This window comes from Mustela putorius, unplaced genomic scaffold, assembly GCF_011764305.1.
Source record: "Mustela putorius furo isolate JIRA1106 unplaced genomic scaffold, ASM1176430v1.1 tig00000228_pilon_pilon_pilon, whole genome shotgun sequence".
NCBI classification, from domain to species: Eukaryota; Metazoa; Chordata; class Mammalia; order Carnivora; family Mustelidae; genus Mustela; species Mustela putorius.
This window is the reverse complement of record NW_025421322.1, coordinates 3,423,736-3,436,101: the sequence shown is the minus strand read 5'-3', so window position 1 is coordinate 3,436,101 and position 12,366 is coordinate 3,423,736. Positions and strand designations below refer to the sequence as shown.

The following is a 12,366-nucleotide window of genomic DNA, read 5'->3' as shown; positions in this document are numbered from 1 at the left end:
CTTTTTGTAGCTTTCAGGTCTCTGTTTTACCAGACCGTGCAGCCCTTTGATGGAGGCACGGTAGACAGGGGTGGGACTAGACTCCAGCGTAGGTCCTCCCAGGAGGCCACTGGCATGCTAAGAACAGACTACGTTAAATGGGAATAAAATGAATTCAAGGGAAGGCCTACAATAACTTCATCAAACTTAGCTTCTCCTATTCTCCCTGCTTCTGTCTGCTCTTTCCCTTCAGTCTTCTGTCTTTTCTTTCCTTCACTTTCTCCTTCTGTAGCCCCTTTTGTTTTTCCTCTTTTTTTTTTCCTGGCTTCTTTCTACTCCTTCTTCCTTCTGTGGGAGATTACACCAGCTCCAAGGACGCCTGCCCCTTTTCCTCTGTTGTATCTCTTTCCCCTGGGCCACATCTTTGAAGCATTTGTATCTACGTCCAACTAAAAGCATCAGCTTGTTATCCAAAGACAATAATTTGCTTTGGAGAATTTAGCCAGGTGGATAAGATTGACAAATGAGGTCACAGAAGGAAGAAAACCTTGCCAATCTGTAGGCCTACACTATCAATTGGCTGTAAAACCCAGACAAGGTCCTTGGGTAGAAATGCTAGTTAAGAGTCCTCCTAAAAATAAGAGGAGATAATAAGCATGTAAGCACAGTATTTAAGCTCTGCCCTCAAGAGGAGGTGTTTGTTTACAAGGCAGGGACACCTGGGTGGTTCAGTGAGTTAAAGCCTCTGCCTTTGGCTCAGGTCATGATCCCAGGGTCCTGGGTTTGAGCCCCACACTGGGCTCTCTGCTCAGCAGGGAGCCTGCTTCCCCACCCCACATCCTACTTCTCTGCCTACTTGTGATCTCTGTCAAATAAGTAAATGAATAAATAAATAAATAATCTTTAAAAAAAATATGCAAGGCATCCTGGCCCCAGAATATGCCTGAACACACACATTTCTATGCCTGCAGGAGGGGAGACATGCACTCCACCCCACGTGGTGGGATGCAGAGCTTCTGGGGACCTCCAGCACCTTCTCAGTGCTGCTCGAGGGTCCCACAGCCCCTCCCTCAGCCCCTGAGAGATGGGAGGCTGGTTCACACAGCCTGTTGCCCACTGTTCTGCCACTGCTCCTCAGTGAGAAATAAATGTGGGGTAGGGGTGATCCATAAGCCCTAGTTCCCCGCAGGGGCCCAGGACCCCTTAGTACAGGTGGTACAGGTATAGTACTTAGTACAGGTAGTACAGGTGGATCCTCCACCCCGTTTCACAAAAAAAACACACATAAGTGGCCAAGAGTCATGAAGCCAAATGGGATCAATGTGATTTTCCTCTATGTCCAGTGATTTTTTTTAATAACAGGAATTTGGATTAGGCGTATAAACAGTTTCAAGCCCAAAGGAGATGCTTGTCAGTCATGTTAGAACTCCAGTCACCTGACACAGACGCCAGTCCAAACATCTCTCTGGTGTCCTTGTCCCTGGAAGTGTTGTCTATCGTGGTTGACTACTGAAGGGAGAAATGAAGAGAGAAATGAAATCGTCCGCTGTGCTTCAGGCTATCAGGACCTGCTCACTGCTCTACTGGGAATGCAGGGGGCCCTGCGGAAATTCTGTTTTTGCATTGAGATGGAGAACTAACTGGCTGGGCTTTAAGGATGATCTAATCCAACCTTCTCGCTTTACAGCAAGGGTGGGGGGTGGTGGTGTGAGGCTCAGAGAGACCAAATGATGTGTAAAATCACAGAATTGAAGGCAAAACTGTGAGTAGAGCTCAGTGACTTCCCTACAGATATGGCCTTTACTATAGCTCATGGTCTCATCCTGGTTCTGTGTATCCCCCAGCAGTTTTCACACCAAAACAACCAGAGCACTCAGCAGACCCCAGACCCAAGTTACTGTCAGGGAGGTACCACTGCAGTGGGGACAATGACACCTGGAGGGGGTGCATTGGCACTGGTGGGCCCCATCAGTGGTGCTGAGCAAGGCAGTGTGGAAGGGGAAAATCCTGCAAGGGCTGTCTGTTCCACCAGGGTTCCAAGAATAAATGACCATCCTTTCTACAAATCAGGCTGGAGGCTCTAGATCCTGGTGAATGATGGCCACCTCTGTATGCCAGCAAAGAATAAATAACAGCTCTTCCTTCCCAACAAATCCTCAAAAAGCCCAGTCTTTCCCCAGAACTCTGGTCCCCAATGCTGCACACCCCTGTTGTGTTTGCCACCCCATACGTAATTGAAGTGCCTTAAGGACACATAAATAATCTTTTTCTATTTAATCTTCGAGGCTGGAGTCCTGAGTGGGTCACTGTTCTTCCCCATCCCCGAGTCGAGCCGTGGAGACCGCTAGGGCAGCCACCAGACATAATGGTTCAGCAGGGCCCATGTCAATGCTTGCACAGTAGTGTGTTAATGAGTGTTGAAACTGACATAGCAAATACAGCGTTCTCAATTTTGCAAATTACAACTCTGTAACAAGTCATGCTGTTAAAACATATAAGAAATACCAGTTAAGCCTTCAAGTAGATAACACACAGCTTGTACAGATCACTGCTATCCCAAAGTGCAGAACAAATCATTTTCTTGGAAATGAGGCGAGAATTAGCAGGTAGTTCAATTATCTGAGTACTAAGAGAAGTAGAAATAACAGATCCAAATGTTAAATACCAATTACTACCTTAGGAGCTACGAATCAGCTCAGCATTACAACACGCCCTCCTCAAGAGCAAACCCAGGAAATGAGGGCATTTGGGCAGAAAACACAAATATATAACCAATGTCCATGCATTAAAGACACAGGGTCACTTCCAACTGGCACTTTTGAAATGCTCCTCATGTATGTTGTCAGAAGGGCCTGGTCCGTACATGTGTCCCAGTGGCATTGAAAATAACAACCTTTCAATGCTGGGAATGAAGAGGCTCTGAACCCACAGCTGGAAATAAATGATCTGAAGCTTCTATTGTGCCCCCTAAAGGAGGTTTATGGGTCACTCTGACAGCCTGGTGGCCAAAGATATCACCTCATAACTGTATTCTTAACTCCAGAAACAGAACATAAAATTAACCTGATCCTCCCTGACTGGTTTCAGAGACCAGAAGACCCTGCCACGTAAGATGTCACCTGGACAGAGCCCAACAGAGAGCTTGGAAACTCCATACCTTGATGGTACTTTGAAGGAAAGGAAGGTTGTTCCTCCCTAGGCCACTTTCAGGCACCATCCTTTGTGGGAATTAACTCCAGGGTTCAAGCCAGCTGAGTTGTTCTTTCTCCCTCTGATCTGAAACCACCACTTGGAGAAGTCATTGCTATTAGCAACTTCTCACTCTGAGAAGTGACCAAAGTTTATATTGTATACAAGTGTATAAATATGTACAAGAGATGTTAAAAAGACAGTCTCTAAAGCACTTTGGGATTCCCCCAAGGAAAGGCACCAAATAAATGCAAGTCATTACTAAAATGGAAAGTCAAGTTTTCTAGCTTTCGTATTGGCGAAGAGTAACCACTAGGGGTTATCTCTTTTTTTGGTGGTAAAATCTGCCTGTTGAGAAAAATACTCATCAGAATGACTGAGTTATTCTGCCTCCTCTCTTTGTTTCAGCTTATCACAAACTACCATGCTCAGTGACCTGAGAACCCTGATCCTTGCCAAACTGAATAGTCCCCACAAGTTTGTAACCTTGCTGGCCTATAGTGCAACTGGAGATAATCTCATAAATTCTCTGCCATCCAGTGCTGGAAACATGAGCTAAACCTAGGGCTCCATGTGCACCACATGCAAATTCTAAAAAACAACCCTGCTCTTCTGATTGGCAGCCAGTTGCCCCCACGTCATCTCACCTTTCCTGATTCATCTACAAAGAGATGTGGATGATAGACCACCAGGCACTAGGAAAGGCAACCTCCCAGCCCCCACCCCCATGAAGCTCCAGTCTCATGGAAGAATTTGACCTGGAGACTCAAGGGTGTAAGGGACCAGTGCTTTCCTCCAACCAATTGCCCACTCTGTAGAAGCCACAGCAACTCTAAGTAACAAAGCCTTTTGACAAGACCCTGAGGTATATGTTTCCTTCTACCAGCATAGACACAAAATAGACCTCTGTAGAGAAGGCCCAAACCTTGGATAAAAAGCCTGCCTAACGCCTCACCTAGACCCCTAGATTCAGCACCCTTTCCAAAGCCCAAACAATCATGGAAGCCAATTAACGAGCCACCCAATTACCTGGAGAAGTACGTTACGAAGGGCCCCGGGTTCCGTTCACCATATTGTGGGCTAGTTTGACTGAAGAAGAGGAGAGAGGGCATTGTGAAGAAGGAAAGGGTTCTCAACATTCAACCCAAGTTTGGAAATATAAAAATGTAAAAGTCTTTTAAGGAGCAGTAAGCTTTTCAAGAAGTTTGTGATTGACAACATTTTGCGAAGTAACAGTGTTGTGTTTTACAACTCCCTCCTTGCTTCTGGCCTCAACCCACCCTCTCCCGACAAAAGGTCATTGAAGTGGAAGTAAGCGCTACAATATTTCCACCCCGGAAGCCACTCAGACGTCACTCATGCATGTCTCTGTTTTGAGCACGCACGTCCACACTGCCAGGTTTCCATGTCATACCAGGAACTCCAGGGCAATGAGAGCATCATATATAACCCACTGTATCCTAGAAGCAAAATGATCCAGGTAAATTCTGCTGGGAAAGAAAGGGGCTCTCATTTTATGAGCTTCCAGAGCCAGCAACAGTTTCTAAGCTACTGCTCTTGCTAGCAACACAGTAATGTTTGCCTCCAGGAGAGAAGACAACAGTAAACCTCTGTTGAGTTGAGAAAGACAACAGGACCTTATTTCTAAACATCTTAAAAAATAAATATTGCAAAAACATGCTTATATATAAGACACAGCAAATTTTCATCAAATGGCCTAGACTGGGAACCTCAGCCAGAAATAAATATCTCTATGACCCCCCCTTGGAAAGATGAAGGCCAGGCTTTGAAGGGTCTTCAGATATTCCACGATTTGGCCTACGTGTAGCTGAAGGCCTGTCCCTAATGCTTCTCTTCTTAGGGGAAAAAAAAAAATTCAGTCATCACTACATGTTTAACAGAGTAACATTCTCTAAAGGTGACATTTACAAGATGAACATTAGTGTACATCATTCTAAAGGTGAACCGGGGTACCCATGCTAGCCACATTGCTACAGATAATTTGTAAAAACAACTCACGGACTTGCATCGGTCCCGTGTGCTCCACTTCGGATTCTTTGTTTTGGTAACAATACTAAATGAAAGCAATGGATAAAGAACTGAGATTTTGTTTTTATATGACTGAGCAAAATCTCATCACAGCCTTGCTGACCCCTCGGATGGGTTTCCACCGGACAGACCTGTGGGGGCTTTTGGGACAGAACTCACACAACAACCTCAGAAACAAGAGCACAAACAACTCACAAGACAGTACTGGGTCACGAGCACTAGAGTAGAGCACAAGATACACAGAAAAATTAGCATTCTGGGTGGTACTCATCTGGCAGAAAGGGGAACATTTTTATGCCCATGAAGCAAAGACCAGTGAGTATCATTTCACAGAAGGGTGCAAAGGCATGATGTCTAATGCAGCACCCTCTAAAAAAGATTCTAAATGCTGGGGAAGCAACCTGGGGTGCATAGCCCATATATCTCTCCCCTGTGGGGCTGGGCCTACTCCTTATGCCATAACCCTAAGGTGCCCGAACTGTGTCGGAGGCACAAGATGCAACCCGGCAGTGTGGGTTTGAGGGTGACAAGTCCTCTCGGCTAATGTAGGGAATCATTTAAACTTAGTTCACTCGGTGAGCTCCTGCTCATATTCGTCAGGCTTGCCATGAGGGATTTAACTTTATGGGCATAGTAGTCCCTTAAATTGACGGAAGGGACCTCCTTCATTCCATCTCCAAAGTCACAGCTGCGCATGGCACTCTCCAGTTGCTTTTGGCGCCGGTAAAAGTGGGAGAACTTATTGAAGATTAAGGTGATGGGCAGTACCACCACTAGGATACCAGCCAGGATGCAGGCGGAAGCGGTCAACTTCCCCGCCGTAGTTCCCGGGACCACATCCCCATATCCTACAGTGGTCATGCTGACGGTGGCCCACCACCAGCAGGCAGGGATGGTGGTCAGGCCCTCGTTCTCCTCCTTTTCAATGGTGTAGGCCACGACGGAGAAGATGGAAATCCCCACAGAGAGATAGAGCAAAAGCAGCCCGACTTCTTTGTAGCTGTATTTTAGGGTGGCCCCCAGGGAGCGGAGGCCAGTGGAGTGTCTAGCCAGCTTTAGGATGCGGAAAATCCGCATCAGCCTCAGGACCTGGGCCACTCTGCCCAAGTTGGCCAAGGTAGGTGTGCTCTCCACCACTAGGTTCACCACCAAAGTGATGTAAAAGGGGACGATGGACATAAGGTCAATAAGGTTGAGGGCATTCTTAAAAAATTTGAGGAAGTCAGGGGCCACAGCAAACCTGGCCACCAGCTCAAATGTGAACCAGGCAATACCAAAGTGCTCTACAATTTCGAACCTGGGGTCCTCCCCTGGGTTGCCCTGGCTGTCAGGTATCTGGAAATCCGGCAGGCTATTCAGGCACATGGTGATGATGGACCCCAACACCACCAGGATAGACAAGATGCTGAAGACCCTGCTCAAGACTGAGTAGCCAGGGTTGTCCAGCGCCAGCCACAGCTGCCTGCGGAAGTTGCCCAGCGGCTGCCCGTCAAACTTGGAGGCGTCGTTGTAGAACGCCAGGATCTCATCAAAGGAGGAAGTAGTGCTTTCTTGGTCGCTCTGCTCGTCCCACTTCTCCTGCTCCGGCTCCACTTTGCGGCCATGGTAGCTGTAGCTACAGCAGGAGTCAATGAAGAACTCGTTTATGCCCCAGTACTCGATCTCCTGGCTGAAGGAGAAGACACACAGCTCGGCCATGACATGAAGCTTGCCCGTGTGGTAGAAATGCAGCACGTAGGGGAAGAGCTCGGGGTTGCGATCGAAGTAGAACTCACGCTGGACATCGTCGTAGTCATCGCAGAGCTCCAGAATGGCCTCGCGCGAGTGGCAGAGGAGCAGCCGGCCCAGGCGCGTCTCAGGGAAGCGCAGCAGGGTGTGCGAGCGCAGCCGCCTCTTGAAGCCTCCTACATTGATGCGGATCTCTCCGTCTTCGACGTTGGCCTCAGACACGTCCCACAGACTCTGGCGGGTCATGCTGGAGACGCCCGAAAGCCCGTGCCGCGCGGGGGCGCTACACCTGCAGGAGGAGGAAACCACGTCTTGAGAGCGCCGAGCGCCCACAGCCGGGGCGCCCCTTTCTTTTCTCCCCACCCGTCTCTGGCGAGCCCCAGTCCTCCCCGGGCGGGTCTCTAGGGTGTGAGAGCGCTGGGATAGGGGGAAGGTTCCATGGGGTTTGGCCCCTTCCCAAAGAAAGGTTAGGGAGGAGAGGGTGTATTTTCAGTGGCATGGCCGCGCCTCCACCCCCCCCCCGGGGGGGGTCCTGTCGATCGCTTTACGCTTGCGGGGGTCGCCCCCCCCCGCCTTTGAAAGCCCAGTGGGGCTGAGAGCTGACCTTGCCCGTAGGCGGGCGGAGGAGACGCCCCCGCCCGCTCGCCGCAGACATGCGGGACTGTACCTGGGATGCGCACGGACAGGGCTGGGCCGAGGTGGGGGGCGCGCAGCTTCGGGAGGGGGGCGGGGAAATACACCGCTCGTGTTTGTAAACCCGGCCTCTGGGTAGGGGGCCAGCCTGGCTTCCCCTGCGTCCAGCCCTCAAGACTGGAGCTTCCTCGACCCCCGCCCCGGGCCTCCCCGCCCGCCTGGCACGGTGCCCCGGAGCCGCGTGCGCCGCGCCTTACCCGGCAGAGCTGCCAGGGCTCGCCCTGCGCGTTCTGGAAGCGCTTACCTGCGAGCACGGGGGCCCGCGGCCGAGGCCGGCGGGAAACTTCCCCGACCTGCTTGTTAGCATCGCTGCGGTCGCCGCTGCTAGCTGGCTGTGCGTGTGCGCGCGGGTGCGACTGTGTGTGCGCCTGTGTGTGCGCCCGGCGGGTCGGCGGGCGGGGTCCGCCAAGCGTCTCCTCCTGTCTCCGGCCGGAGATGCCGCCGCCGCCGCCCGCAGTTGCGGGAGGCTCACAGGTGGCTGCGTGGCCCGGCCGCTTGCAGAGCCCCGTTCTCTCGATCCGCATGCCCTCAGCCCCGGAGAGAGACAACAGCCCGCGCCGCGGGCGCCCGCGGGAGCCGGAGCGGGAGCGGAGCCGGTGCGCCTCGACTTGGCCCTGCGCTGGGACGCAGCTCCGTGGTGCTGAAAGGACAGCTCCACGCGCCCCGGCACCAGGCGCGGCCGCCGCCCAGACTCGGGAGGTGCAGCTGCCGCCGCGTCGGCTTCGCGATTCTCCTCGGGCGCGTCACCGCGACCCCTCTGCGCCCCCGGCTCGATACATGGCCGGCACCTTTCCCATCCTTCGGTGACAGCTGTTATTGCCACGCTTCCCTCTCCCAGGGTGCAGGAAGGGGACTGCCTACGGTGACCTTTTCCCACTGGGTGCCGGGCGAGAGTCTAGCTGGGGAAGGAGGGGCCGCTTGCATGAGTCTGGGGGAAGGGCAGGGCTCGAGAAATCCCGGCTTTCCCCTTTTGGGGACCTGAGGCAAAGTTTCCTGAAGCTGGGGGTGGGCGTTGGGGAAAGGCAGTGGGAGGGAAGGAAAGAAAAGGGTCAGGGAAACCTGAGGTCAGATCATCTCACCTTGCCAGGGGTGGCATCGCAGGCACCACCCCTGGGAGGGAGTCAAGGAGTTCATTGGGGGAATTCTGTATGGACACCCAGTGTGTAGTGTACAGGCTGGTGTGGTGTGCAGGATTTAGAGGATGACAGTGAGCTGTGTGTGTATGTGTGTGTGTAGTCCAAGGACAGTAGGACTGTTTAGTGTCTGCATGTGTAGTGTTGATAAAAATGGAACCTCTAAAGGGTGAGGAGGTGTGTACAGCACGTCAGAACAGGAGAACCTAGGGCATGTCAGTGATGCCTGTTACAATTGGTGACTGTATGCAGCGGGCTGTATGCAGTGTAGTATTCAGTGGCACTGAGATGGGACCTGTGTGTGATAAAACGAGCACTGTATGCCTGTGGACACAGTGGGGACCGTGCAGGCATGGATCTGGTGGAGATGTGCTCAGTCCCTGTGTCCGCGTTCCCTAAGAGACTTGGGGCCCAAATCTGAGGTCTTGGTCTTCAAAGATTGCTCCTTAAATCATTGCCTGTTGCCTGAGTTGAGACATCAACCCACAGTCTCTGGGGAGCCCTCTACCCTTAGTCTTTCAGCCCTTTTCATAGACCCCATTTGCAAAGACTGGAGCACCATGTGAGTTAGCAGGGAGCTAGTGGGCGACAGACTTGGGTCAGAAGTACTGGAGAAAGTCCTTGTGGTGTGGCTCTGGACCCACAGGAAAACCAGTCCAGCAACAGAGGAAAGCACATCCTCTCTATATGTGGACCTGGCCATGCTGTCCCATCTAGACAGGTGCTCTTGGAAGCACCAGTGCTTTGCAGCTCCCTGGATGGCCTGGGGAAGCCCCCTGATCTGGCTTTATAGGGGAGTTCCTGAATCCAAGCCTGCCTTCCCTTACAGGAGACTCTCCTTGTGCCAGCCTTGCTGGTCTTCGGGTATGGATGCGGAGGGTGGGAGGGCTGTGTGCAATGTGGGGCCTGCTGAGAGGGTCCCCTGGCCATGTCCCTGCACAATCTGCAAGTGCAAGGAGTTCCAGGGAGGCCAGCACTTGTGGTGGTTGGGGGGAGAGAATAGGGTGGTAAGGGCCTCATGAGCGTCCTTTCTCTTGTGTCTGATGCTTTTAAAAGAGGGGTATGTTGGGGCGCCTGGGTGGCTCAGTGGGTTAAGCCACTGCCTTCAGCTCAGGTCATGATCTCAGGGTCCTGGGATTGAGCCTCGCATTGGGCTCTCTGCTCAGCAGGGAGCCTGCTTCCCCCTCTTTCTCTGCCTGCCTCTCTGCCTACTTGTGATCTTTCTCCCTGTCAAATAAATAAATAAAATCTTAAAAAAAAAAAAAAAGAGGTGTGTGTGTGTGTGTATGGGGCAGAGAGAGAAAGAATCTGGTATTTGTCCTCTTTGTCTCTATCTCTGTTTCTGTTGAGGTCTGCGAGTTTGGAGCATGCATACCTCATACTACCGCCCTCCCCCATCCAGGTCTGTTGGATCTATCCTTTGAAGTCTGTGGCTCCCTCCACACCTGGCTAACTTACAGTCTGGAGTCCCCTGGATATCCTTTACCCCCATGGGAGTGCTGTTGAGAGTGTGCTTAGGGAGCATGTGTGTGTATAAGGACATGCATGATTGCTGTGTTGCTGCCTCTTTTAATCTTCTTTCACCCCCTCTCGCCCCCTCCCACACCTTGGGGACAGCGGTGGCTATGAAATCTCTCTGCTGCAGGTGTCCTTCACAGTAGCACCTGTGGGCTGGCTCTGTGTGCTCTGTGGCTTGCTCTAGCTCTTGGCTCCCATCCCCACTGGGTGCTGCCTGGCTTCTGGCCACCCCAAAGCTCACAGCCCCCCTTCTGCTGTGTGGTTTCTGCTGCATGGCCACTGTTCCCAGCCACTCCCATTCCCTTAGTCTCACTACTGACTCTCCCTGGTTTAGCTTAGTGTTTAAATCACCTTCTCTTGTCGAATTAGAGGTTCCCTCTCTCCGGAGAAAAGCTTGGGCTTGGTAACTCTGGGGTTCTCTTCCCTCCCCTGCTTTATTTATCTGCCTGCCTCCTTCTGTTCCTGTCTGTTTTTGTTCTTGCTCATTCCTTCTTCTTTTATGTTCATGGGAGATTTCACTCCATGGGCCCATGATGTGAGAGTCCCCTCTGCATTCTTTTTCTCTTTGTTTCTCCCACACCCACGACCACCCTACCTGTGCTCTGCCCAGGCCCATTGAGCCCACTGAGCTTTCACTCTGTACCCGACTCCCACCTGCCCCCTTCCTCCTTCCTCTTTCCCATTCCCCTTCCTTTCCTCCCTCTCCACCACTCTCTTGTCTACTTCCTCAGCCCACAGAGCTGTGCCAGTATGTCCCCAGCTTCTTGTCAGCCTAGTGCTCATTCCTGCCCTCTGTTAGCATTTGCCTAGGGTCAAGGACAAGCCCCCACGCCCACCTTTCCATAAAGGGAAAATGAACTTGAAGGCTGCAGAGAGAAGCCCAAGTTTGGGCATCTCAGTTATTTCTTGGAAAGGCTGAGGCAGGAGCTCTGCCTGTCTGACAGATGCCTTTGCAGAGGGTTAAGTGTATGTGACAGGGAGAGCCACTTGTTTATTTCCCAGCCACCGCGCTGAAGAGAGATGGAGCCGTCTGCCTCCTTCCCTACCAGGGAAGCTGGCTGTGTTTATGGTTTATTTAGAGGTCTGAGCCCTGATCTTAAAATATAGCCGCCTGCTTCAGGCACACATCAAGGCCTGCCTCTAGGCTGGCCTGCCCGGGAGATCCTGAAGGGGCGGAGGGGAGGTGGGAGAGGCACCCTGGGAAGGGGGACAAAGGGACCCCCAGGCAGTGCCCTAGATCCCTGCACCTGGGTGACTATTATCTCTGCCTCCCCTGCCAGCACTGATCTCTCAGTTGAGCCCACACATCTCAGAGTCGGCTTTTTTCTCTGACAGGCGAGGGGGCTGCTCGGGCGGCTTGGCTGAGGAAGCTGGGCTGCCTGACCTACATTCCCACTGCAGAGGAGCTGAGCACTTCTCCTCTCCCCGGGGTGCCTGGCATCCCCCCTCCACTCCCAGAACAGACTATTCACCTGTGTCCATCCTGCCCCTTACCAGCCACCCTTCTCGGCACAGGCTGGTTCTTTTAAAGACACAAACCATGTCATGTGTTTCTTTCCTAAAAACCTTTCAGGGGCTCCCTATCAAACTGAAAACAGGAGCCCCTTCCTTACCACAGTCACCAGACTCTCCATGTTTCACCCTTGCCAGCTCATAGACTTCATCCCACTGCTCTTCTCTACCAGTTACACTCTAGCCACATGCCCCTTTGCTCCGTGCATAGGGCCTTTGCACCTACTGTTCTCTCTGCTTGTCATAGCAGCTTGACACAGCAGGCTTCTTGTCACTCAGGTCTTGCATTAAATGTCACCTCCTCAAAAAGGCCCAACTGCCTGATTCAAACTGGATCCTGCCATCAGTTTCTATTGTTTCTTACACAGAATTTACATTAAACTGTTACTGAATATGTGATTGAATGATGAATGAATGAGGCTTCAGCTCCTACGTTAATGTTGTTCTGTGCTACCCGAGTCTTCACCCTGCCTCTTCTTCTGATGGATCAAGAAGGCAGCTGGAAAAGGAGATGGTTTGGGGACTCCAGACTCTGGGGTGCTCTCCCAAGTAATTGGTTAGACTA

General features: G+C 51.9%; 1 protein-coding gene across 1 annotated transcript; it reads right to left on the bottom strand.

Annotated features, from left to right (window-relative positions):
• Nucleotides 1–833: 833 nt before the first annotated feature.
• KCNS2 (potassium voltage-gated channel modifier subfamily S member 2) lies at nucleotides 834–8,357 on the bottom strand. Its single transcript, XM_004768908.3, has 2 exons — nucleotides 7,883–8,357; nucleotides 834–7,234 (listed from the first exon to the last, which is right to left on the bottom strand). Exon 2 carries the CDS (start codon nucleotides 7,189–7,191, stop codon nucleotides 5,758–5,760), a length of 1,434 nt encoding a protein of 477 aa, XP_004768965.1. The 5' UTR covers nucleotides 7,192–7,234; nucleotides 7,883–8,357; the 3' UTR covers nucleotides 834–5,757.
• Between the last annotated feature and the right edge of the window lie 4,009 nt (nucleotides 8,358–12,366).

Coding starts and splice junctions, on each gene's coding strand:
- KCNS2 (XM_004768908.3), bottom strand. CDS start 7,191: ATGACCCGCCAGAGTCTGTGGGACGTGTCTGAGGCCAACGTCGAAGAC.